The 24908-nt window shown below is 40.2% G+C and overlaps 1 protein-coding gene across 1 annotated transcript; it reads right to left on the bottom strand.

Moving 5' to 3' along the window:
- Positions 1 to 1341: 1341 nt before the first annotated feature.
- LOC137092213 (cytochrome P450 2K6-like) lies at positions 1342 to 23323 on the bottom strand. The gene is made up of 9 exons (XM_067456477.1): positions 22924 to 23323; positions 20825 to 20987; positions 18987 to 19136; positions 18744 to 18904; positions 18454 to 18633; positions 18225 to 18366; positions 2280 to 2464; positions 2055 to 2196; positions 1342 to 1973 (listed from the first exon to the last, which is right to left on the bottom strand). Exons 1-9 carry the CDS (start codon positions 23131 to 23133, stop codon positions 1786 to 1788), a joined length of 1521 nt encoding a protein of 506 aa, XP_067312578.1. The 5' UTR covers positions 23134 to 23323; the 3' UTR covers positions 1342 to 1785.
- Positions 23324 to 24908: the final 1585 nt, after the last annotated feature.

Raw genomic sequence — 24908 nt, forward strand, 5'->3', positions numbered from 1 at the left:
GTCAAGTACCCAAAGTCAGTGATGGTCTGGGGTGCCATGTCAGCTGCTGGTGTTGGTCCACTGTGTTTTATCAAGGGCAGGGTCAATGCAGCTAGCTATCAGGAGATTTTGGAGCACTTCATGCTTCCATCTGCTGAAAACCTTTATGGAGATTGTAGCAAAGTTCGTTATGGTCAGGAAGGAAGAAGACAGAGGTCGGCTTTGACTGGGACTCGCTCTCTTTATTCAGTCTTTCAAAAGAAAATAACAAACACACGTTCCGTGTGGTAACTCAGGTTCTCCACGATATGAATCGCTCCTTTGCACATTCAGTCTCTGTATATCACTCAGTTTCTCCAGTATGCGCACGCAAAGTCCCAATCTAACTCTCTCTCCCAACTCTCTCCCGGCCGCGGCTTAAATGCGCTCTCTCCACGCCAATCACTGCAATCAGAAACAGGTGTTCGTCATCTGTGCTTGACCTACTTACCTGCCGCTCCACTCTGAGCACTCTCTCTCCCGCTGCAGACCTCGCAGAACCACGCCCCCTTAGCCACAGAGATGAAGATTTAGTTTTTCAGCACAACCTGGCACCTGCTCACAGTGCCAAAACCACTGGTAAATGGTTTACTGACCATGGTATTACTGTGCTCAATTGGCCTACCACCTCTCCTGACCTGAACCCCATAGAGAATCTGTGGGATATTGTGAAGAGAAAGTTGAGAGACACAAGACCCAACACTTTGGATGAGCTCAAGGCCACTATCGGAGTATCCTGGGCCTCCATAACACCTCAGCAGTGCCACAGGCTGATTGCCTCCATGCCACGCCGCATTGAAGCAGTCATTTCTGCAAAAGGATTCCCGACCAAGTATTGAGTGCATAACAGAACATAATTATTTGAAGGTTGACTTTTTTTGTATTAAAAACACTTTTCTTTTATTGGTCGGATGAAATATGTGAGTATTTAAATACGCGAGTGTAGTTGCGATTACCTCAGCTCTCATCACAAGAGCTCATCAGCTCATTTATCTGACTCCTGTAGTTGTTGGAATTGTAGTCTTCCATCCCCATGAGATAAAATACATTTTCTGTCTTTTCTCAGTCTAGAAGGCACCAAATTCTTTGCCTACAAATTTATACTACATTGATGACCCAGTTTAAATACAGATTAATCTTCCCAGCGCTGAAGTACTCCTTTAAAACAATAAAAGACCTGAAATATTTCGGTTGGTGTGCAATGAATCTAAAATATATGAAAGTTTAATTTTTATCATTACATTATGGAAAATAATTAACTTCATCACAATATGCAAATTTTTTGAGAAGGACCTGTAATATTTCAACACATTCTAGGGCACCTTTAAATCAATGTATTGTTTTATGTGAATGAATGCACAGAGTAATTTTTGTCATTGTCTTGAAGCAATAATTCTAGCCTACGTGATCTAGTTTTCAAAAGTCTTGTGAACAAATTCAGTATGGGTTTTACGGCCTTATTTCAGTGACTTAAAATATTTTTCTTCACACACCACACATAAACATAATTTTCTCAAAACTATAAACTTTTACATACATATTACCACTCACATATTAATGTAGCAGAGTTTATGCTAAATACAGAGTAACCATACTTTAGCCATTAAAATGTTACAAGTAACAGAAATAAGAACAAATGTTAGGGCATGTCAAAACACTTCCAGGTCCCAGAACCAGCTCAGGGTTCAGAGGGTTAATTTTTTATTTTATTTTAATAAATGACATTGTCAGTCCAATAATGGCTAATATTTAATAGCATATCTAACTTTAAGACCGCTTTATTGCACAGAGTTTGTGTGGGGTCGGGTTCAGGGTGAAGCCCACAACTGGAGTGAGATCCAGATCATCTTCAGACACTCCAGGAGGAGGAGTGAAGCGGAAATGTTGAAGGAGAAAAGTGAAGAAAAGGAAGATCTCCATCCGGGCCAAACTCTCTCCAGGACAAAGCCTACGGCCTGAGAAAACAATAAGCAAAGTATTAAAAAAAATCATCTCTGATGGCAAAATATAATTGGTGATATTGAAGTCCACTGCACCTGCAGAGAAGGGCATGAAGGCGTCATTTTTAACAAACTGTCCCTGCTTATTTAGGAAGTGTCTTGGGTTGAAGCTGTCAGGAGTTTCCCACTCATTTTCATCCCTCAGTACAGATACCAGTAGTGTTATCACACTGGTTCCCTGCACAAAACAACACAATTGATCAATGATAAATGGTGCAAACACATAATCAAGAACACAGCATGCTCTTATTGGAGCCAGACCTTCTTGATGAGGTATCCGTTCAGGTGAACGTCACAGGTGGTCTGATGGGGGATGCCAAGGGGTAATACAGTTGTAAATCGCTGTGTTTCATGGATCACAGCATCGGTATATGGTAAGTTCTTTCTGTCTTCCACCACTGGCTGACGTCCACCGATAACTCGGTCAATCTCGCCTTGGACCTCGGCTTAAATTCAAAAGCATGAAACTATAATAGCATTACTGCATATTTGACTCTGGCTAACACTTTGCATCTTTAACAGGGTTAAAAATGTTTATTGTTAATTGTTTTTGTTCGACCTCTGGTATCGACATTAAGTGGGTTATTTGCCTTTAACCTGATATAACCACACCCCTTCCCCTGAGAGAAGGTAAAAATGTGCCCCAACAAAAATAAATTATTTTTGTAACATATGTTTATCTCACAAATAATGTTAAAATGGAAGTTCAGTGATGTTCATTGTGACTGTATATGACTAACTTTGTGAAATGTAGACGTAATTAGCTCACCATGTGACTGACGACAGATATTTTTGACTCACATGCAGGAGAATCCCTTATTTCTTTTTGTTATTTTAGATAGATTCATGTATGTCTAAATAGCCACGGTGTTGCCAGAGGCATTCTTTGTGTAACAGAAATTAAACCCAACGCATGATTGAAACGCAGTTCCTCGTGTACACCTGGTGATTTGAGTGGTTAATTAATAAGTAGATTTGCAGACCGGTAGAAATCAAATTGTTATAAAAGAAGGCAACAGTATTGGTTTTGACTTGATCAAGGACTCTTTATTCACTGTAAACAATATTTTTTTTTCAGTAAATAAAATAATGTTTTATTTAATGTGTTACTTATGGAAGCCCATTTCTGCCACAGATGAGTACAACAAAGTTTTTTTTTCATAATAATGAGAAACATTAGAGACTAATATAGTGTTTCGATTTAGGCCCTGTCCCAAATGGCACCCTAAACCTTCACTCTTCCTCTGAGTCAACACTATCATGATGTATTGCCGTTTTGATTACAGGGTAGAAGTCCTCTGTTTAGCTTGCGAACTTGTGGACTCAGCTGAATTGCGAATCAAGGGCAGATAGCAGCTGCAAATGGGTGCTCACGAGTACCCTTCTTTAAAGGGGTCATGTAATGGTACATGTACTTTTACAAGCTGATTGTATGGAAATGTGTGTTGGCAGTGCCTGTACACAACGACCCTATAAAAAAAAAAAATCCATCAAGTTTTTTTTTTTTTTTTTTAATCTCCTTATATGTTTTCCCCTGTCTCAAATTAAGCTGTTCGTCCATGTGACGTCACACACGCCCCTCCCAAGACAATCTTGTTGATTGACAAGAAGCGTTTCAACTCAGACCCACCCTGAGCGAGCTCTTACATCAGCACAGACCGCCATTGTATAAGTAGAGACGCTGGAGCAGAAGAGCGTCTAAGGGATTGTGGTGTTCTGTTCTTGGGTATAATAACGAACACAGCAGTCATTCTGATGTTCCTAAATCCGAAGCGCTGAATACGCAGTGGCTGAGTTTTGTTTTCATCGATGCTTTTAAGTCTGCACGAACCGCAAAGAATTTCTCACCAGACTGCTTTATAACCGAGGGTTAGTATGAAGCAGGTTTTGCTAAGAAGCTGCTCCTGAATAAATAATTCAGATCTGTACTAGCTATTTGTTTTCCTGCTGCATCCCCAGAAGAAGAGAGTGTAGTTTAAAATACTTGCACGCTTCACGATGAATGCAGCTGAAGTTTAAAGGGTAAGTTAAATTACGGCATTCTTTCTATGTATGAGGTTCTAAATATAATTCATAATCCCAGGTTTATAATGAACAGCGCGTTTTGTGTTATTACAAACTTTGTACCCTGGTTTTAAAGTTAAATTGGATGTGGTAACACTAAGCTTAATTATGTAGATGGTTTATAATGGTGTGTGTTACTGTAAAAAAAAATTATGTTGTTACATTTATTACAATGCATAGATAATGTTACGCATCACTGACAAACCGACATTAACAAAAAAAAAAGTTTTTATTGGCTTAGGTGTAACATCAATCTGTTAATTAACTAATGTATACATCAGTAAACACATAGCTTTCATGCTAAAGTTACCCTATCAGTACATAAAGATAGATTAAAGTGACATTACGTTAACCAACCATTCAGAAACGTCCTATTTAGCCTTAATTGTCGAATTTCTTTGGAGCTGTCGTCTTGTCCTGGTCCGACTCCGGTTCAAATTGATAGAGTTGCACAGATCTTTTTTTAAAGTCTATGATCAGTCCTCAGAGACTCACGTTTCGCCTCTACTTTTGTCAATGGCAACACTCCTCATGCCGCCGCATAGAACCGCATTTTGACATGGTTGAGTCTTCTTGCAATCGTAATGCAATTGACTACAGCCTACATTAAACTTTTAAATAAAAAGGGTTATTTAGCATTTACACAGTCCTAATGCCTACAATAAAAGAGTCTGTAGAACGGAAATAAAGTTAATTTAAAAAATACTGCCTAAGACTTTGTGTCCACCAAAGCGTTTTTAGCCAGCTGAAAACGTTAGGCGCTCAGCTGAAAACGCCTCGCTGTGAGCGCTTGAGAGCGTTTTGGCAGGCACCTTTTTTTTTCTCCTCAGGTGAGACTTGCTTGTTGTTATGATACGAAAATCCGCGGAGGTCTTTCTAATTTCACGGGTAGTTTGTTCCTGTATTGATTCTATATAAAATTGCAGATACAATGTAAAGTATTTGCTCTGGCATTTGTTTTAAATCATTTTGTTCTGTTATTATTGCTTATTGTCATTTGATGACGACACGCAGAATGTAGCGGTTGGTCTGTGTTGTGTTTGTCCCGCCCCTCCTCCACTGTGATTGGACGGGGTGAAAAGTGACAGTGATGAGCGCTGCGTTTTACTCAAAGTTAAACATTCTTCAACTCTCGGCGACCAGTAAAATTAAAAAAGTAATACTCGCTCAACACCTCGGTGCGCTCCAGGTGTTCTAAAAACGTGGCGCTCTCATTGAAAACAGCCAGCAGCTTGTAAAAAACACTTTTGTGGACACATGGCCTAACTCTCCAGAGCATGTACGGAGCTCCACTCATGAAGCGCTAACCAGTGAAACGGTGTCCGCTCAAATCCTGCTCTGACAGGAAGTTTATCTGTAGCCTACTACACTCACCTAAAGGATTATTAGGAACACCATACTAATACTGTGTTTGACCCCCTTTCGCCTTCAGAACTGCCTTAATTCTACGTGGCATTGATTTAACAAGGTGCTGAAAGCATTCTTTAGAAATGTTGGGCCATTTTGATTGGATAGCATCTTGCAGTTGATGGAAATTTGTGGGATGCACATCCAGACCACGAAGCTCCTGTTCCACCACATCCCAAAGATGCTCTATTGGGTAGAGATCTGGTGATTGTGGGGGCCATTTTAGTACAATTAACTCCTTTTCATGTTCAAGAAACCAATTTGAAATGATTCAAGCTTTGTGACATGGTGCATTATCCTGTTGGAAATACCCATCAGAGGATGTATACATGGTGGTCATAAAGGGATGGACATGGTCAGAAACAATGCTCAGGTAGGCCGTGACATTTAAACAATGCCCAATTGGCACTAAGGGGCCTAAAGTGTGCCAAGAAAACATCCCCCACACCATTACACCACCACCACCAGCCTGCACAGTGGTAACAAGGCATGATGTATCCATGTTCTCATTATGTTTTTGCCAAATTCTGACTCTATCATCTGAATGTCTTAACATAAATCAAGACTCATCAGACTTCAATGACTCATCATTCTTCAACCGTCCAATTTTGGTGAGCCTCGTGAAAATTGTAGCCTCTTTTTCCTATTTTTAGTAGAGATGTTGCTGTTGTAGCCCATCCGCCTTAAGGTTGTGCGTGTTGTGCCTTCACAAATGTTTTCCTTCATACCTCGGTTGTAAAGAGTGGTTATTTCAGTCAAAGTCGCTCTTCTATCAGTTTGAATCAGTCTGCCAATTCTCCTCTGACCTCTAGCATCAACAAGGCATTTTCATCCACAGGACAGCTCTATACTGGATGTTTTTTCCCTTTTCACACCACTCTTTGCAACTTGTCTCTTCAGTCCCCAGACGTTTGCAGTCTGTTATAAAAAGAAGAGGGGATGCCACACAGTGGTCTTGTGGCCTTGTAAACATGTAATGGCCTTGTCCCAATTTTTTTTAGATGTGTTGATGCCATGAAATTTAAAATAAACTTGTTCCGCTTTAAATTATACAAATTCTCAGTTTAAACATTTGATGTGCTGTTTTTATTCAAAATTTGTAGTGTCCCAACGTTTTTGGAATCAGGTTTGTAACACCTTCCTATGTGTCAGCTCTTTTAAATGTAAAGTGCTTGCGATCCTCAGACAGTAATACTCCTTCATATTCAAGATCAAGAGTTGCGAGGTGACCGTGCATTTTCAGTGGCCGGTCATAGGATATGGAATAGTCTTCCTTTATCTGTGATGTCTGATTTGTCCATACATGAATCAAAGTTACAGTCTTCTTTAGTCACATGATCTGAGGTGAAATCTGTGAGCGGAATTAATTCCTCTTACTAAATTATGCAATTTTGCACACTGAATTCACAGCTGAATTAGCCTCCAAGCAACACGATAAAGCTGCTGATAATACTGAATGGGCCTTTTATAGTGCATCCAGAAATTATTCACAACGCTTCACTTTTTACACATTTTGTTATGTTACAGCCTTATTCCAAATTGGATTAAATTCATTATTTTCTTTAAAATTCTACAAAAAATGACAACTTGAAATAAGTTGTTTAAAATCTTTGCACATTTCTTAAATAAAATAATAATAATAATAATAATAATAATAATAATAATAATAATAATAATAATAAACAGAAGTATTCAGAGCCTTTGCGCCAGTGTCTCAAGCCAAGAAGGCTGCCACCACACCAGAGCTGTCTGCCCAGATGGCCACCGCCATGCCAGAGCCTATCCCTGAGAGAGAATTTAACTATCCAAGGGGATATAACTATCTCTGGTCAGGACATTCCCTTCTCCACAACTGTCATTAATCTTGGTGTAAGATTTAACCCACAACTCAGCTTTGAAGCCCATATCAAAAACCTCTGCAAGACATCTTTCTATCATCTCAGAAATGTTGCAAAACTCTGTCCAACACTAACCTTAGCGACTATTCTTCTTCTTCTTAGGAATTTCCTTTCCCCGTTCCTGAACCTGACTCAGACCCTGTGTCTGCTCCTGTCAATAAAACACTGACTTTTTTATAGGAACAGGCTTGTTTGTGTGTGTGTTTGTGCGGCACACACCTCGGCTCCAGCCCCTCACCAGTGCCCAGTGATGGCTCCAGGCCATAACCTCATAGCTCAAACTTTTTGGGGGATAGTGGGCTATAGGTTCACTGATAAGGCTCCATGGCCCCGGTCTACCCATGCTTCCAGGCCCGCCATGCCATGATCCATGTCCTGTGCCCTTGCATGAGCCTGTCCTGCCATCCCTCCCCCAAAGAGGGGGAATCTGTAATGTCTAGTGTTTTGGTTTTGTTTCATTTCATGTTTGTTTCCTGGAGTCTGTTCTTTGTACGTCACTATCTCAGTTGATCAGCTTGATCTTGGCTTTTTTGGTTCTTTGAAGCTCATCCTGGACTTGCTGTCATAGTAACAGGTCTGTAAGCTTAAACTTGCTCAGGAGCAGGCTTACTTAATGCAAACAGAATTAGATTGCATCTGATACTTGTAATACAGGGGATACTTAAATATGTCCCAGCCACTGCTACTTTATTACAAGAGTTCATTACTGAACCAGGGGCAATAATAATTTAGAATAATAACAATAGTAATATAAAAGTGTGGTGGAGGGGTGTGGTTTAGTGAGGTCTGCACGACGAGAAGGAGAGTGAGGGTGACTAAGGGTGCGTTCACACTTGTCATGTTTGGTTCGATTAAAACGAACCCTGGTGCGGTTGCTCGTTTAGTGCGGTTCATTTGAACATATGTGAACGCTGCCATCCGAACCCTGGTGCGCACCAAACAAGCGGACCGAGACCGCTAAAATGATGGGTCTCGGTCCGCTTCCAAACGAACTCTGGTGCGGTTCGATTGATATATGAACGCAACACGGACCAAAGACATGTAAACGGACCAAAAACCGGACGTATAATGTCACAAGATGCGACGCATAATGCAGCTGATTTGACGACGCGGAAAGATCGGTGTATCCAAAATGAGTAACTTCGTTAGAGGGCAAACGTGGAGCAACGAGGAAGTGCCTAATCAATATTTGGTCAGACGAGCAAGTTTCGAAAATGCTAGAAAAAACACACAAAAAGCATACCTAGCTCTTGATCATCAAAGTTCCTGTGTTGCCCATTTTTAGCATATACAGACGACAGAACGGCCGTCTCTTTTCTGCACAACGGAGGAAATCCTGCTGCTGTTTTGAACATTTTATGAGCTCTTCATGAGTTCTCAGCGGGTAAAAATAATGCCACATGTACACGCATGAAATGATCGCGTTTAATCCAGCACACAGTGTTGTTTTGAATGTTTTGAGCATTTCATGAGCTCTTCATGAGTTCTCTGGTAAAAATGAATGCCATATGTACACGCATAAAATGCCCGCGCGTGTAATCCGCACACAGCATTGTTTTGAAGGTTCGGTAAGTGAGCTCCTATGTCAAATAAGCTGACCAATCAGGTTGTTACCGTCTCCCTATGCCTTTGGTTCGGTAACTTTAGGTTCGCTGTTAAAAATGCCCATGTGAATGCTAAGCGGACCAGGACTATTATGTTTTGTTTTTGTTTTTTGGTCCGGACCAAACGAACCAAACTAACCGAACTACAAGTGTGAACTTATAACTAAGTAGGTCAAGTGCATAATGATGAACACCTGTATCTGATTGCAGTGATTGGCATGGAGAGCCGGTATTTAAGCCAGCAGTGAACAGGCAGTGGGGAGAGAGAGACAAGCACTACCCTGGGACTCGGAGTGAGGCAGAGATGCAGAGAGGACCTGCTTAAACCGTTGACGAAACTTTTGAGAGTGATATGATTTATGTTTTGTGCGATGTACACACAGTTTTTGCATTTTTTCAAGAAGAACAAAACTGTGCTAACGATTCCCAGACCGCCAACCCCTTGCCTTCTTCCTCTTTGCTAACAAGAACATTTACTACAAAAAAGTTTAATTGAAAATAATTTTATTTTGTCACGTAAAAGGTGTATAATACTATAAATAATTGGGAATCATGTAAAAAAAAAAAAAAAAAAAACCTGGGATCTGTCAAATTATCTCAGATGTATTAAGCGAGGTACGAAGAACGGACCCCTGGTTTGCCATGTGCTGCCATTGTTTGTCATGTGATCCTGCCATGTGCTCCCTTGTTGTATGTCGTTATGTTCCTTTTGGTTCATTGTTTGATTGTTGACAGGTGTCCCTTGTCTCCTTAGTAGTGTGTGTATTTAAGCCCTCATGTTTGCCATGTGTCTTTGTCTAGCTTTGGTTGTGTATACCGCTGTTGGTGAGTTTGTATCTGCTCAAGTCTTTTGTTTATTTTGTATCTGCCCACGTTTTCAAATTAACTACACATGGGTTCACCTTCAAACTTGCCATCAGAGAATCTCTACATTACAGAGAATTAAAATCTCATTATACTTCCTATACTCATAATGAGAAACTTTCTCGTAATTGTCATAATATCTTATTACAATGAGTTATTAATTATGAGAAAATTTATCTTAAAAATGAATTATTGTCTTGTAATAACTTTTTTCATAATGATAAGAAACTTTCTTGTAATATGCACAAAGCAGCAGAGCAGAAGGGTGACCCGCTAGCGACATCTGCTGGTCAAAGAAGTTTAAATGCAAGAACAATATGAGATACTAAGTCATAATTACAAGTAAGTTTCTCATCATTATGACATACTAAGTCATTATTATGAGAAACCTTAAAAATGTAATTATCAGGAGCCAGATGGCAGAGATTAGCCTTGCTGTGCATACAGCCTTGGATGAATACAGGATGGATGGCAGGATGATGTTTTACATTGCTTTGAAGAAAGAAATCTAGACTACAAGATTCATTTCTCAAAAGTATTGTGAAAAAATATTCAGTCTGGGTATATTTCAGTGACTTTTTCCACATCACGCATTTAATGTAATTTTCTCAAAACGTCAACTTTTACATACATGCTGCTTGCATATTACTGTTGAATTAGCCTCTGACCAATGCGACAAAGCTGCTGATAATTCTGAATTGACCTTATATGGTGCATCCAGAAAGCATTCAAAGCACTTCCCTTTTTTACACATTACAGCCTTATCCCAAAATAGATTAAACTCATTATTTTCCTCAAAAAAAAAAAAAAAAAAAAAAAAAAAAAAAACTTTAATGACAATGTGAAAGATCTGCTTATTTCTCAACTCTTTTAGAAGAAAACAAACACAACCCTAAGTATTTATTCGACACAATGGCTAAATTAACAAAAAATAAAGCTTCAACTTCTGACGTTTGTCTGTATGAACTTCTTTACTAGTAAGATTGATAATATTAGGAATAAAATTATAACCATGCAGCCATCTACTACAGTATCACTTCAGACAGAGCATTGTAGTGTCACTGAGGAGAAATTACAGTCATTCACTGCTATAGGAGGAGAAGAATTGGCTAAACTTGTTAAATCATCAAAATCAACAACATGTATGCTTGACCCTATACCGACTAGGCTATTAAAAGAGATGCTTCCAGAGGTCATAGATCCTCTGCTTAATCTTATTAATTCGTCCTTGACATTAGGATATGTACCGAAAACTTTTAAGTTGGCTATAATTAAACCCCTTATTAAAAAAACGCAACTTGATCCTAAAGAATTAGTCATTTACAGGTCAATCTCAAATCTACCGTTTCTATCAAAAATACTTGAAAAGGCCGTGTCTTCACAATTATGTTCCTATTTAGAAAGAAATGGTATATGTGAGGATTTCCAGTGATTTCCAGAAAAGCTCCAAAAGTATTAACCTAGAATACTGTCTAACACTTGATGACTGCTCAGTCAAGCCCTCGTCGTCAGTGAGAAACCTGGGTGTGCTCTTTGATACCAATCTCTCATTTGAAAGCCACGTTTCTAGCATCTATAAAACTGCACTCTACCATCTTACAAATATATCTAAAGGGATGCGCATGCGCAGCGGATGGTGATGGCTGCTTAAAATTGACGCTCTAACTCAGTTGTCTATTTTTCGATTTTATCTATCCCTACTACGTTTTTTGGCCGTATTTCATGTAAATCCCTTGTTTAAGTGGCAATACAGATGACATCCAAACGAGAATTAATCCACTCCCCGGTGAAGAAAAAGCATAAAGACGAAGAGGGTCTTCACGACGCCATTGCTGAAATGCTCGATAAGCAATTGAGCGAATTAAAGCTAAGCATGACGATGATTGTCCGTGAGGATTACAGCACGATTGGATTCGCTGGAAAAGGATGTCAAATCTAATGGCAATAGATGTGACAGCATGCAGGCCACGGTGAAGGATGTTAAAAGGGACTCAATTGCTAACAAGTCCTGCCTAGAGGAGCTCCAGGAGAAACTATCCCTTTATGAAGATAAGTCCAGACAAAATAACCTAAGGTTGGTGGGCCTACGGGAAGGAGCTGAAGGAGGGAATGCAGTTCAGTTTTTGCAGACCCATATTCCCAAGTGGAGTCCGGCTCTACAAGAAAAGACGATCGACATCGAGTGGGCGCCCCGGCTGTACGTGAATGAGGATTCCTCCAGGAATAGAGCGCGCACTTTGATTATCAAGCTTCTTCGCTAGAATGACCGACAGGCGATCCTGCAAGGAGCCAGGAGCACATCACCTCTGAGCAACGAGGGGGGTAATTTGGTTTTTTTTTTTTTCCTGACTTCAGCAAGGGAATGTCCCAAAAAAAGGAAAGCCATGGCTGAAGGGAGGAAACGTCTCCAACTAATATCAAGTCATTTCTGCTTTACCCTGCGTCGGTTAAAGTGTGTAACGGCCAGGAGCACTTGCTTTTCAAAACCCCTGGAGATCTGGAGCGTTTCATCTCGTCTCTGAGCGTCACTACAGAGGTGGACACCGCCGCGCCTACATGGATGTCTGAAGAGTAAACTCCGCCTTCTTGGTTTTGTATTATAGCACTTGAATAAGGATATAGGTTTCATTTTCGCAGTGATGGACACTCAGGTGAGAGATGCTCATGTCTGAGTAACTGTTACCCCTCTGTTAAATTATTATTCATGTGTTCCATGGGGGTGAATTTCTCATTGCATTTGGTTACTATGGTTACCTTTGCCTAACGTTTAATTATAGACTATTATTACAGAATGAGGGACTTTAATGTGATATCGTGGAATGTGAATGGTCTAAACTCTCCCATTAAAAGATCCAAATGTCTAGACTACTGTGGCAGGGGAGGCATGGTTTTGCGGGTTTGGCAGAGGGAGAGAGAATGCGGAGCCGAGCGGGGCGTAAGTGGGTCAAGTGCAAATGAATAACACCTGTCTCATTGCAGTAATTAGCGTGCGTGTTTTGTTTGTGTGTGCGAAAGCAATAAAAGTTACGAGTCCCAGTCACGCCGACCCCGCCTTCTTCCTTTCACCCACGAACCTAACCACACTGGTGCCGAAACCCGGGAGGAAGAAGGGTGCATGCCGCCATGGAAACTCCGTCACGCCACCCACTTGCGGACCTTGTGCAATCGCTCGCGGGCCTCCACCAGGAAACCCACCAGGATCTGTGGGCCGTCGGGGAGGAGCAGCAAAAGAGGTTTGAGGCGCTCCTCCAGGCCCAGCATGAGGACCGCGAGCTGTTCCGTAGCTGGATGGACCGGGAGGTTCAGGCCAGTCTCAGACCCGCCAGCGACTCGGCTGCCACCATCGAGCTCTCGAAGATGAGACCGATGGACGACCCGGAGGCATTCATCGACCTCTTCGAGAGGTCCGCTGCCACTCGGGACTGGCCCAAGGATGACTGGCCAATGCGGCTCCTGCCCCTACTATCGGGAGAAGCACAGGTAGCCGCCCACCAACTGCCAGTCAAGAACCTCCTGGTCTACGACGACCTCAAGCGTGCCATTCTGCAGCGGGTCGGCCGGACACCGGAACAGCACCGCCAGCGGTTCCGGACTCTGGCGCTTGAAGAGTCCGGCCGGCCCTTCATCTTCGCGCACCAGCTCCGGGACTCGTGCCGCAAGGGGCTGATGGCCGGAGATTGTGACGCCGAGGGAATCATCGATTGTATGGTGCTGGAGCAGTTCGTCGCGCGGCTTCCGAGGAAGACCGCGCAGTGGGTCCTGTGCCACCGCCTGGCGTCGCTGGACCAGGCCATCCAGTTGGCGGAGGACCAGATGGTGGCGTGCCACGGGGTCGGCGATCCCTTGCCAGCGGCTTCTCTCTCTCTCTCTTCTCTCTCTCCTCCTTCCCCCGCCCCGTCTCTCTCTAAACCTGTCCCCGCTCCCGCTTACAATGGCATACACATAGAACATTTTTAACTTTCATTATTCAAATCAATTGACTGATTGCTAGGCTGCATTATCTAGGTCAGCCGAAACCCTCAGCGGAAGCAGGTAAGTGCTGCCATGCGCACGCAGACCCCACCACGGGCCGCCTCTGCGCTGTCCGGGTTGGGTCCCTGCATGCCGCTACGCTGCCCCATTGCGGGTACGTCTGTGGTGCCGTTGGTCCCGCTGGTGCAGTCGATGGGGGCCTGGTTAGCACTCCCCAGCCTGTCCCGCTGGCTCATCCGCACCATTAGACTCAGCTATGCGATTCAGTTCGCCTGGCGTCCCCCCAAGTACAGGGGCGTTCACTTCACCTCTGTGTCGAAGGAGGGCGCCCCGGTGCTTCAGGCAGAGATCACAGTCCTACTGGCAAAGGACGATCGAGCCAGTCCCTCCAGCCGATATGAAGATCGGCTTCTACAGCCTGTACTTCATTGTACCCAAGAAGAGCGGCGGTTTACCGCCGATCTTGAATCTGCGGTTCTTGAACCGGTCCCTTTACAGGCTACCGTTCAGAATGCTAACACAGAAACGCATCTTCAGGTGCATCCGTCCCGAAGATTGGTTTGCAGAGATCGACCTGAAGGACGCGTACTTTCATGTCTCGATTCTCCCTCGACACAGGCCGTTTCTACGCTTTGCTTTTGACGGACGAGCATATCAGTACAAGGTTCTACCCTTTGGGCTCTCCCTGTCGCCCCATGTCTTCACGAAAGTCGCGGAGGCAGCCATTGCTCCCATGAGAGAGCGTTGTGTCCGCATTCTCAACTACCTCGACGACTGGCTGATTCTAGCTCAGTCGCAAGAGCAGTTGTGCGAACACAGGGATATGGTGCTCCAGCACCTCAGCCAGTTGGGGCTTCGGGTCAACTGGGAGAAGAGCAAACTCTGCCCAACGCAGAGGATCTCTTTTCTCAGTATGGAGCTGGATTTGGTCACCCTGACAGCATGCCTCACCGAGGAGCGCATCCAGTCGGCGTTGAACTGCTTGAATTCGTTCAATCGCAGGACAGTGGTCCCACTGAAACAATTTCAGAGGCTCCTGGGGCATAAGGCATCTGTAGCTGCGGTTACGTCACTCGGGTCTCTCCATATGAGACCGCTTCAACGCCGGCTACATGACCAAGTTCAGAGGTGGGCGTGGCACAGCGTATCCCTCCATGTCTTAGTCACACCGAGTTGCTGTCAAACCTTCAGCCCGTGGTCGGAACCTGGGTTTCTACGGGCGGGGTTGCCCCTAGAACAGGTCTCCAGCATTGCAATTGTCTCCACAGATGCCTCATCCACCAGCTGGGGTGCCACGTACAATGGGCTTGCAGTTTCAGTTCTGTGTATGGGGCCTCAACTGCAAAGGCACATCAACTGCTAATCTGGGATTGCTTCGGGGCCACACAGGTAGACCTGTTTGCCACCCCGGACACGGCCCACTGCCAGTTGTTTTATTCCCTGACCGAGGGGACCCTCGGCACGGATGCGCTGGCACACAGCTGGCCCTGGGGCCTACGCAAATATGCATTTCCCCCAGTGAGCTTTCTTGCACAGACTCTGTGCAAGGTCAGGGAGGAGGAGCAGGTCCTGTTGGTGGCACTGTACTGGCCCAACATGATGTAGTAAAGGAGAAAGAGAAGGAATTTAAAAATAAGGTTTTTACAGCAAAAATAGATTTTAAGAATAAGGTCGAACAAAGATTCTGTACAGGCAATGCAAGACAAGCATGGGAGGGATTAAACACAATAATGGGCAGGAAAGGAAAAAAAACAACGTGTAAACGTGGCAGATTGTGGTAAATTTGTTAATGATTTAAACATCTTCTATGGAAGATATGATGTGAGTGACCCAAAAATAGGCTGCAGTATTATCTGTGATCAGGTTGGTCGCTATGAACATATACAGCTTTCTGAAGAAGAAGTAGCCAGATGTCTCTCTAAAATTAGACCAAATAAAGCCCAAGGGCCTGATGGCCTCCAAGGAAGTGTGTTAAAGGTATGTTCTCAGCAGCTTAAAGGGGTTCTCACTCAGCTGTTTCAAATTTTGCTGAATTGTGGTGTTTTTCCAAATTCATGGAAGAAATCCACAATAATACCTGTGCCTAAAGTCTCTAGGGCTATAGCCCTTGGAGACTTTAGACCAGTGGCACTCACTCCACTCTTAGCTAAGTGTATGGAAAGAGTGGTCAGCACCCATCTTATGTCTTCTGTTGGGAATCAACTTGACCCCCTTCAATTTGCCTATAGGTCACACTTGTGTTGTATGCAGTGTGGAACTTGTGTTAGGCTGGGTTCCATATGTAGTGACCCCCACGGCGGTCCCATATGTGTATTCTCCACGGTACGGCTCCCTACGGCGAGCCCGTGTCTTTCCCTTGGCAGAGCCGCTCTGCTGTCCCAGTGCGGTGACTGTCCCCCGCCCAACAGGGCCGGGGCCACCCCTGGGACTCCCGTATGTAGCACTGCCTACGGCCAGTCCATACGTGTAATTTCCACATGGAATCCCCTTTCGGGGTAGTGTGGCTTCCGCAGCGGCCTCCAGGGGCACGCTTTCCCAGCGTTATCAAACTGTTTGGGACTTGTGGGATGGCAGTGTGACTCTCCCTGCAGGAAATTCCCCGCCCGCTGAGACGGGGTCCGAGGGACTCTGGCAGGGCGCTGGAAGTGGTAGTAACTGTGGCGTTTTCCATAGGGATCCCAATTCGTCGGTCTAGTCCAACGTACGTCGAATGTGACCGACTGAAAGGGAATGTCTCGGTTACGTATCGTAACCCTCGTTCCTTGAAGGAGGGAACAGAGACGTACGTCCCGTCGCCACAGTAGCTGTACCATCATTGCAGTTCCAGCCACGGGTTCGGCTCCTCACTGAAAAACAACAGTGTGTGGTGATCGCTTCCGCGTTATATCCGCGCAGCGGAGCGGGTTGCGATATGCAAAGCACGCACGCCAATGTATATTGGTCCGTTTTCTATATCTCAAAGATACTGAATGTTTTTTTTGTAAAATGTCATCAAAATATTACTTCTCTGGATCGTCGAGTATATCCTTTTTGGAAGTTAAGCAGCTCCATTTCACTTTCTCACGCTCCAACTCTCGCTCTTTGAGCCGCACTGCTGCTTTAGGCGTCCAGTTATCTCCATGTCGAAAACATGCCAAAGTAGGCTTGAATGTTGATTTTTTTTTCATGTTTAAATATATATATTTTTTTTTTTCATGTGGCTCTGTTCTGCATGCATTTAAATCTGTCCGTTTTTGGTGCATGAAGTTACATCTACGATAGTGTGTGTCTTAATTTATTTATTTATTTATTTAGCAGTATTTCTACTTTAGAATTGTTTTGACTGTACTGTGAATTGTTTCTTTCTTTTCATATGGGTTATTTAATTTGGTACATTTACTTTTAATGTGTTTCTTTGTTTATCTTTATTTAAATATGTTTGGTCATTTACTTTATTTGACTTTCTCTTTAGAAACTGAGGGCTTCCTGGAGCAGGCTGGTTCTCTATAGCACTATAGGCTTTCCCACCATAAAGGGTGTCACTATTGCTGTCATTTTTGCCGTGTCACTGGTTTTGTGTCTTTTGCAGTGAACTTGGTGGGTGTGATTCTGATTTCTGAGGTTTCCATTGCAGACCTGTTACAAAAAATTACTGCAGTTTTTTTAAAGTAATACTGCAGTTTTTGTTACATGTAGAAAAATGCAGTTTTTTGGACACGAAAAAACTGCAATATTGCAGTATACTGCAGTATTACTGCAATACATATGAAGTATTACTACAATAATACTGCAGTATTACTGCAATTACTGCAACACTGCAGTATTACTGCAATACATATGAAGTATTACTGCAATACATATGAAGTATTACTACAATAATACTGCAGTATTACTTCAATGTACTGCAGTTTTACTTCAATGTACTGCAGTTTTACTTCAATATACTGCAGTTTTACTTCAATGTACTGCAGTTTTACTTCAATGTACTGCAGTTTTACTTCAATATACTGCAGTTATCCACGTCTGGTTTTAGATAATTGGTGGCCAACTTTCTTAGCTTTAAATAAAATATGTTCTGCACGGAAAACCCATGGCTCTTGCCATTTCTAAGTGTAACTCACTTGTGTGCTATATGTTTGTTTTTTCCTGTTAATCCAAGGTGGCATAGTCAATACAATTAAGCCATTTGCTACACACGCTTGATTGACTTGACCTGCTAGCAGAGTTGCCAGATCTGTCCAAAAAAAGTAGCCCAATGGTCAGTCAAATGTAGCCTAAAAATACCCCAATGTGATTTTGTGATCAGGCGGCCGACTTCTCCATTGAACTTCTATGTCTGGAGGGTGTTAGGGCACAGGAATCAAATGTACGGGGTGGAAATCTACCTGCAGAATTTTTTTTTTTTTTTCCAGCCATACCTTGTATTTCAGGATATTTGGCCATGAGCAGTAGACTCCAGCGTAGTGTTGAGGTTGTAGTGTCAGTGCCAGCAGCAAACAGGTTGTTGATTGTACAATGTAAATTCACCGAATGGTACAAAGAGTCTGTTTTGCCAGATTCCTGCAGAAATCATGACAATGAAAGCCAAAAAAGTAAGATGGCAGACAGTAATATAAATTTGATTTGATTTAAAACTATAAACAGTACCTCGTCCTTCTGCTGTTGTATCAGGAAACAGTCAGCGATTCCTCTGGGCTCCTGTGGGTTCAGAGTCTTCTTCAGACCATTTATTAGTTCCTCGCTTTGTTTGAATGCTTCTCTGACGTTATTCACGATACGTTTCTGATTCGGCACAAAAGGACGAAGCCAGGGAAACATGTTGTAGAGCTGCAAACAAACAGAATTGCAAATAATTATAAAGTACCATCGAAACACTACATACACGTGACAATTGTTCTGTACAATTACTGGTGTATTGTAAAGAAATATCTGGGTACTTGAACTGAAGCTGATCCAGTCATTGTCATGGTTTCGTAAGCTCGTTTGATCATGTGATGTAACTTAGTGTTGCTGTACTCAAATCTGGTTTTGTAGACTATGGCTAAGATGATGTTCGAAACAGCCATGGCAATTGGCAGAGACGTATCAACTGGTTTTCCTGCACATGGGCGAACAAGATGTTAATACTTCAATCAGTTTCAGTCACATTATTACCTTGTCCTTGTGGTTTACGATCTTACCTTCAAACTTCTCAAATTCCTCTTTTAAATGTTGTGTTTCTTCAATGATAATCTCTTCACTTCTTTTCTTGCCCATTCCAAATTCTCGCAGGTTTGAGAGAGCAAAGCGTCTCATTTCTCTCCAGTTTTCACCATTGGAAAACAGAATCCCTACACAGGAATAATTTGTCCATCATTCCAAAGTGGGCCTCATATTTCGGTATCACTTTATAATAACTACACAAATTGAAGCATTAGTTAAGCATTAGTAAATAGTTTGTTCATAATTTATAAAGCATTAATAGACATTGATAGACAGTTTATAAATACAGATATAAATGCTTTGTTCTTGATTTATAAATATATCTATAATGTGTTTAATAATTGTATTTTCCTACTTTATATATTATCAATTTATCATTCCTAAATTAAGTATTACATTATTTACAGAGCAGTTATTTAGTTGTCAGCAGTGGTTCATATGATCATTTAGAAAGTGTAAGTAAAGGGTTAATAAACTATTTAAATGTACATTTATACATCCTTTTATTTAGACATTTAGTAATAGTTACTCAGTGTGTTAATAAATGCTTTATTAACATGTATTCCTACTGTAGTTCATGATTAATTCAGGTAGTTATAAAACATTTAGTAGTTGTCAGTTAACTATTTCTGTGAACTCTAAAGTGAGGACTATTTATGCCTCGTAAGGCTTTTACAAAGGCTCAGTTCTCTTCTAAACAGAAAAAGGAAACTAACACAACAGAGGAATATAGCACATAGACATTTATTTCAAAATGCAAAAATGGAGACTCTACAACTAGTAACTTAATATCAAATTTAAATTAAACCTCTTCAATATCATAGAAAATATTATTCCTGTAGACACCACTGCAGTCAAATGAAACTAACATCTGCAATCTGATATAAAATACATTTATGTAAAGTGTAAACATTGCTGAATAAAAATGTACCAGTTAATTACACTTGATAACAGGAATGGCAAATACAACAATTATTATAATGAAATAATACAATATTTTGCAGTGTTAAAACAGTACTGACTTAAAAAAATTAGAGAACAGCAGCGCAGAAGAGAACTGAGCCGTTATAAAAGCTTTACGGGGCATAAATACCCCTTACTTTAGATGAGCTCACGGAAATAGTTAACTGACAACTACTAAATGTTTTATAACTACCTGAATTAATCATGAACTACAGTAGGAATACATGTTAATAAAGCATTTTTTTTAACACACTGAGTAACTATTACTATATTTCTAAATAGTAAGATGTATAAATGTACATTTAAATAGATTATTAACCCTTTACTTACACTTTCTAAATGATCATATGAACCTCTGATAACTCATAAATAACGGGTTTGTAAATAATGTAATACTTAATTTTATAAAGTATGAAAATACAATTATTAAACACACACACACACACACACACACACACACACACACACACACACACACACACACACACACACACACATATATATATACACTTATAGATCAATATTTATAAACTGTATTTATATTGTATTTATAAACTGCCTAGTATGTCTATTAATGCTTTATAAATTATGAACTAACTATTTACTAATGCTTTATTAATACTTCATAGCATTAGTTATTATAAAATGTTACCCACATTTCTTACTAGAATACAAACAGGTGATTTTTTTCTTTTCTTTACAAAGCAAATTTATGCACAAATGCTGAAGTAATTTGGCATTTACATCTACTAAATAAATAAATAAATAAATAAATAAATAAATAAATAAATAAATAAATAAATAAATAAATAAATAAATAAATAAATAAATAAATGATGAAGTGAAGCCTTACCATATCCCTGGTTGAAATCATATAATATGGGTGTAATATATCTGTCTCCAAACTCCTCTGAAAGGTTCACCAGTGCCTGTTTGACGGTCTTGTATCCTGATAATATTACCACTTTTTTGGGGCCCAAGTGCACCGTGTAAACTGACCCATATTTTTTTGACAGCTGCAAGAGAGAAAAGGTCAAGAAAAGCTATAAAAGCTTATTTTAAGCGGTTTACAACAAGCGTAAATATCCATCATTATTTTCACTTATTGTAAACTATTTTATTTACTTGGTTTAAAGAGCATCTACCACTATTTTCTTTAAATTATTATTGTAAATTTAAATTAAATGTTTAAAGTCTCTTTATTTTAAAACAAACAATTACATTTGTTTAAACTTGTTATTCATTATTCATTGTAAATAATGTCTTGGTTACATATGTAATCCTCGTTCCCCGAAGGAGGGAACAGAGACGTATGTCGAACGTGACTAATGCTTATGTTATACTACAAGTATAATCCACATAAATTATTCAACTCTTAAACACGCATATATTTGCATTATATTAAAACAAAACATGTAATGCATAATAACTTGGCTATTATTTAAATTTTTTAACAGTTGTAGTTTTTGTTTAATAAAAAAAATATTGTTAAGAATGTGCAAAATATGAAAAAAAAAAAAAAAAAAAAAAAAACGGTAACACTTTATTTTAAGGGTCCAGAATAATGCACTAGTTAAGCATTAATTAATGATTAACTTGTTCACAATTAAGCATTAGTTAAGCACGAACACACAAAAATAGATATATTATTTTTGTGTAGTGATGTAATTATATTTCTGTGCCATTCTGTTAAGTTAACTGAACAATAAACTAGTAGTTATGTTTAATTACTGCTGATCTTGCCATTATAAATGGCTAAAATAGTGTAATAAAGCAAATTTGACCCCCTATTCTAAAGTGAAAGTTTTATCCTCCTCATATATGGCACTTATTGAGTGATATTCAAGTTTACTAATAAATAGAATAAGCCAATAATTAAGCCCAACTACCATTAATACAGTACTAATAAAGGCAATTTGACCCCTTATTCTAAAGTGAAAATTACCTTTATTAGTACTGTATTAATGGTAGTTGGGCTTAATTATTGGCTTATTCTAGTTAGTAAACGTAAATATCTCTCAATAAGTGCCATAATTGAGGAGGATAAAGCTTTCACTTTAGAATAGGGGGTCAAATTGCCTTTATTAGTACTGCATTAATGGTAGTTAGGCATAATTATTGACTTATTCTGGTTAGTAAACTTGAATATCACTCAATAACTGCCATAATTGAGGAGGATAAAGCTTTCACTTTAGTATAGGGGGTCAAATTGCCTTTATTAGTATTGTATTAATGGTAGTTAGGCTTAATTAGTGGTTTATTCTGGTTAGTAAACTTGAATATAACTCAATAAGTGCCATAATTAAGGAGGATACAACTTTCACTTTAGAATATATTCTAAATATATATATCTTATAGGGGGTCAAATTTGCTTTATTACACTATTTTAGCCATTTATAATGGCAAAATCAGCAGTAATTAAATAGAACTACTATCTAATTGTTCAGTTAACTTAACAGAGTGGCACAGAATCATAATTACATCACTACACAAAAATAATATATGGCTTATTAAGTTGTAAATAATGGCTAATATGCCCTTTCTATTATGTTAATTTAATCATTAATTACTATTGTGTCCATGCTTAACTAGTGCATAATTGTGAACAAACAAATAATTAATTACTAGTTTAACTAATGCATAATTAATGTTAAATTAATCATTAATTACGTGTGTGTTCGTGCTTAACAAATGCTTAATTGTGAACAAGTTAATCATTAATTAATGCTTAACTAGTACATTATTCTGGACCCTTAAAATAAAGTGTTACCCAAAAAACATACAAAGAATTTTGATGAAAGCAAATTCCGCTGTGTATCTCAAAGGGGGCAAAAATGTGAATGTTTTCTGATTTTATATAAACGTTAAATATTCCTCTTTGTTCTGTTAGAAATTAGTGCATTTTTACTTCTACTGTGGTGTCTCTAATCATCTGTTTGCTAAAGAGCTCACCTTACAGAGGCTCATGTAGGTTTTCTTTAAGTCAAACATGAGCAGGTTCCCCAGCAGTGGCAGTGGTTTGGGTCCTGGAGGATCTCCTGGAGAGCTGGAGCTGATGGAGAATAGATAGACAGCCAAAAACAACAGCAAAGCAGCAAGTAAAGCTTCCGTGGTGGACACGTGCATGAGAATTGATTCCATTAAAGCCATAGTCAGAGACATTCTCTCCACAACAATCAGCGATCAATCATTAGGTTTGCCATGGGTCGTATAGTTTTGTTCTTAAGTACTTTGCAAGTAGCAGGAGGAGCCATCAGGTAAAGCAGAAAAGCCTTTAGCAAAAATAAGGTCCTCCAGGCTTAGTTACAAAATGTATAAAATGTCAACATGCTTGTTACTAGTTAGACTTTTTAGTACTAGCCAGTACTAAATTAAAATTTCTAATTGTCTAGATGTTTTTTATTTTTTTAATATGGTTAGTACCAACAACACAGTGCCTAGACCCTGGCCACATCTGGGACGTGGATTCCACTTGTACCAGATATAGGCCAGATCTGGGCTGACACTATATTGCAATAATTTATGCATTGCTAAAGAAAGAAAATGTAGAAAAAGCAAAGCAGCACTGCTTTAATAATAGCCAGATTACTTTATTTTAGTGGTTTAAATTACTGCTTGTTCTGATTTGTGATAGAAAGTTCACTGTAATTCATTAACTCTGAGGTCTGAAAAGATGCCAGCAACTTAACCTCACTTTTTTTCTTATCAGTGCGACATAAAATACTTAGTATTTTTTTATATATATATTTAAGTACTTTAATGTAAATAGATAAATACATAGATAGGTAAATAAATAAATAAAAGCTATATATATATATATATATATATATATATATATATATATATATATTTCCATATTCGTCACAGGGTGTTTTGGTATTGGGTTCATGTTTCATGTTTTAAGGTTTTCATGTTCACTGGCCCTGTCCCAAATGGTACCCTAAACCCTCGCGGTCTTCCTCTGAGTCCGCACTTTCACAACGTAATGCCGCTTTGACTGCCAGGTAGAAGTCCTCTGCGTAGCTCGCAAACTTGCGGGCTCAGCTGAATTGATTAATCAGAGATTTTGATCGTACCTTTCAGGAGAACATTCTGGTAACAAAAACACATCACAAGAACATAACATTATGTTCTAAGAACATTATTTGTACACTAACATTTCTAGCTAGGGTGACCTCATATTTGGCCATAGTATGAGCACATAGTGAGTGTGCTGTGAGGTTATACTTTTAGATCACTGTAAACTCACATTGAGACCACATGGTGAGATCACCGTGAGTTCAAAAAGTTGAGAGGTTAGTTTGCTAAGTGCTCCAGTTTCTCAACATTCCTAGCCTGGATGCCAGCCGAACTTAGCCCGAATTAAAAAATTTTGGTCGGGCAATTTGGTCTGGCCTTGCTCCATAGAGGAGTGATTATCCCCGAAAAGAAACTGTTCGAACCAATGAAATCATCAGGGCGGGCTTTAGACGTAACGTAATCATGCACGTCATCAAAGGGGCTTGGATTATATTTGTTTGAATCCTAAACGGAGAGCTTGTTTGTATATGCATTCACCATCACAATTTCTCTCAGAAATGATGATCATGTTGGGTAAGTACTCTGTGTATCATTAAATTATTTTACAACACTGGCAAAGATCGTGTATTCCAGCCTGATTTCAGTGCGCGTGCAGACAGGGTTGCCAAGTCTTTACAAAAAAACGCGGCAACTAATAGGGGGGTTCTCCGGTGAAAAAATGGAGTTTGGGGGGTAAAATCTGTTATTTTGGCAAGGTTGCCTGCTAAAATTCGCACTCCAGGGTCTATATATCACATAATAGTTGCTTCAACCCGCAGACATAGAAAAGAACCAGCGGAAAAAACGCGGACTTGGCAACACAGTGCAGTTGAGCTCTGTTGACATTTGACAAGTAACGTTATGCGTCCCTTCGTTGA

The sequence above is a fragment of the Pseudorasbora parva genome, chromosome 2 (genome assembly GCF_024679245.1).
Source record: "Pseudorasbora parva isolate DD20220531a chromosome 2, ASM2467924v1, whole genome shotgun sequence".
NCBI lineage: Eukaryota > Metazoa > Chordata > Actinopteri > Cypriniformes > Gobionidae > Pseudorasbora > Pseudorasbora parva.

Coding starts and splice junctions, on each gene's coding strand:
- LOC137092213 (XM_067456477.1), bottom strand. CDS start 23,133: ATGTCTCTGACTATGGCTTTAATGGAATCAATTCTCATGCACGTGTCC. Junction 18,905..18,986: donor GGAATTTGAGAAGTTTGAAG/GTAAGATCGTAA, acceptor GCCCATGTGCAG/GAAAACCAGTTGATACGTCT. Junction 2,197..2,279: donor ACGGATACCTCATCAAGAAG/GTCTGGCTCCAA, acceptor TGTTTTGTGCAG/GGAACCAGTGTGATAACACT.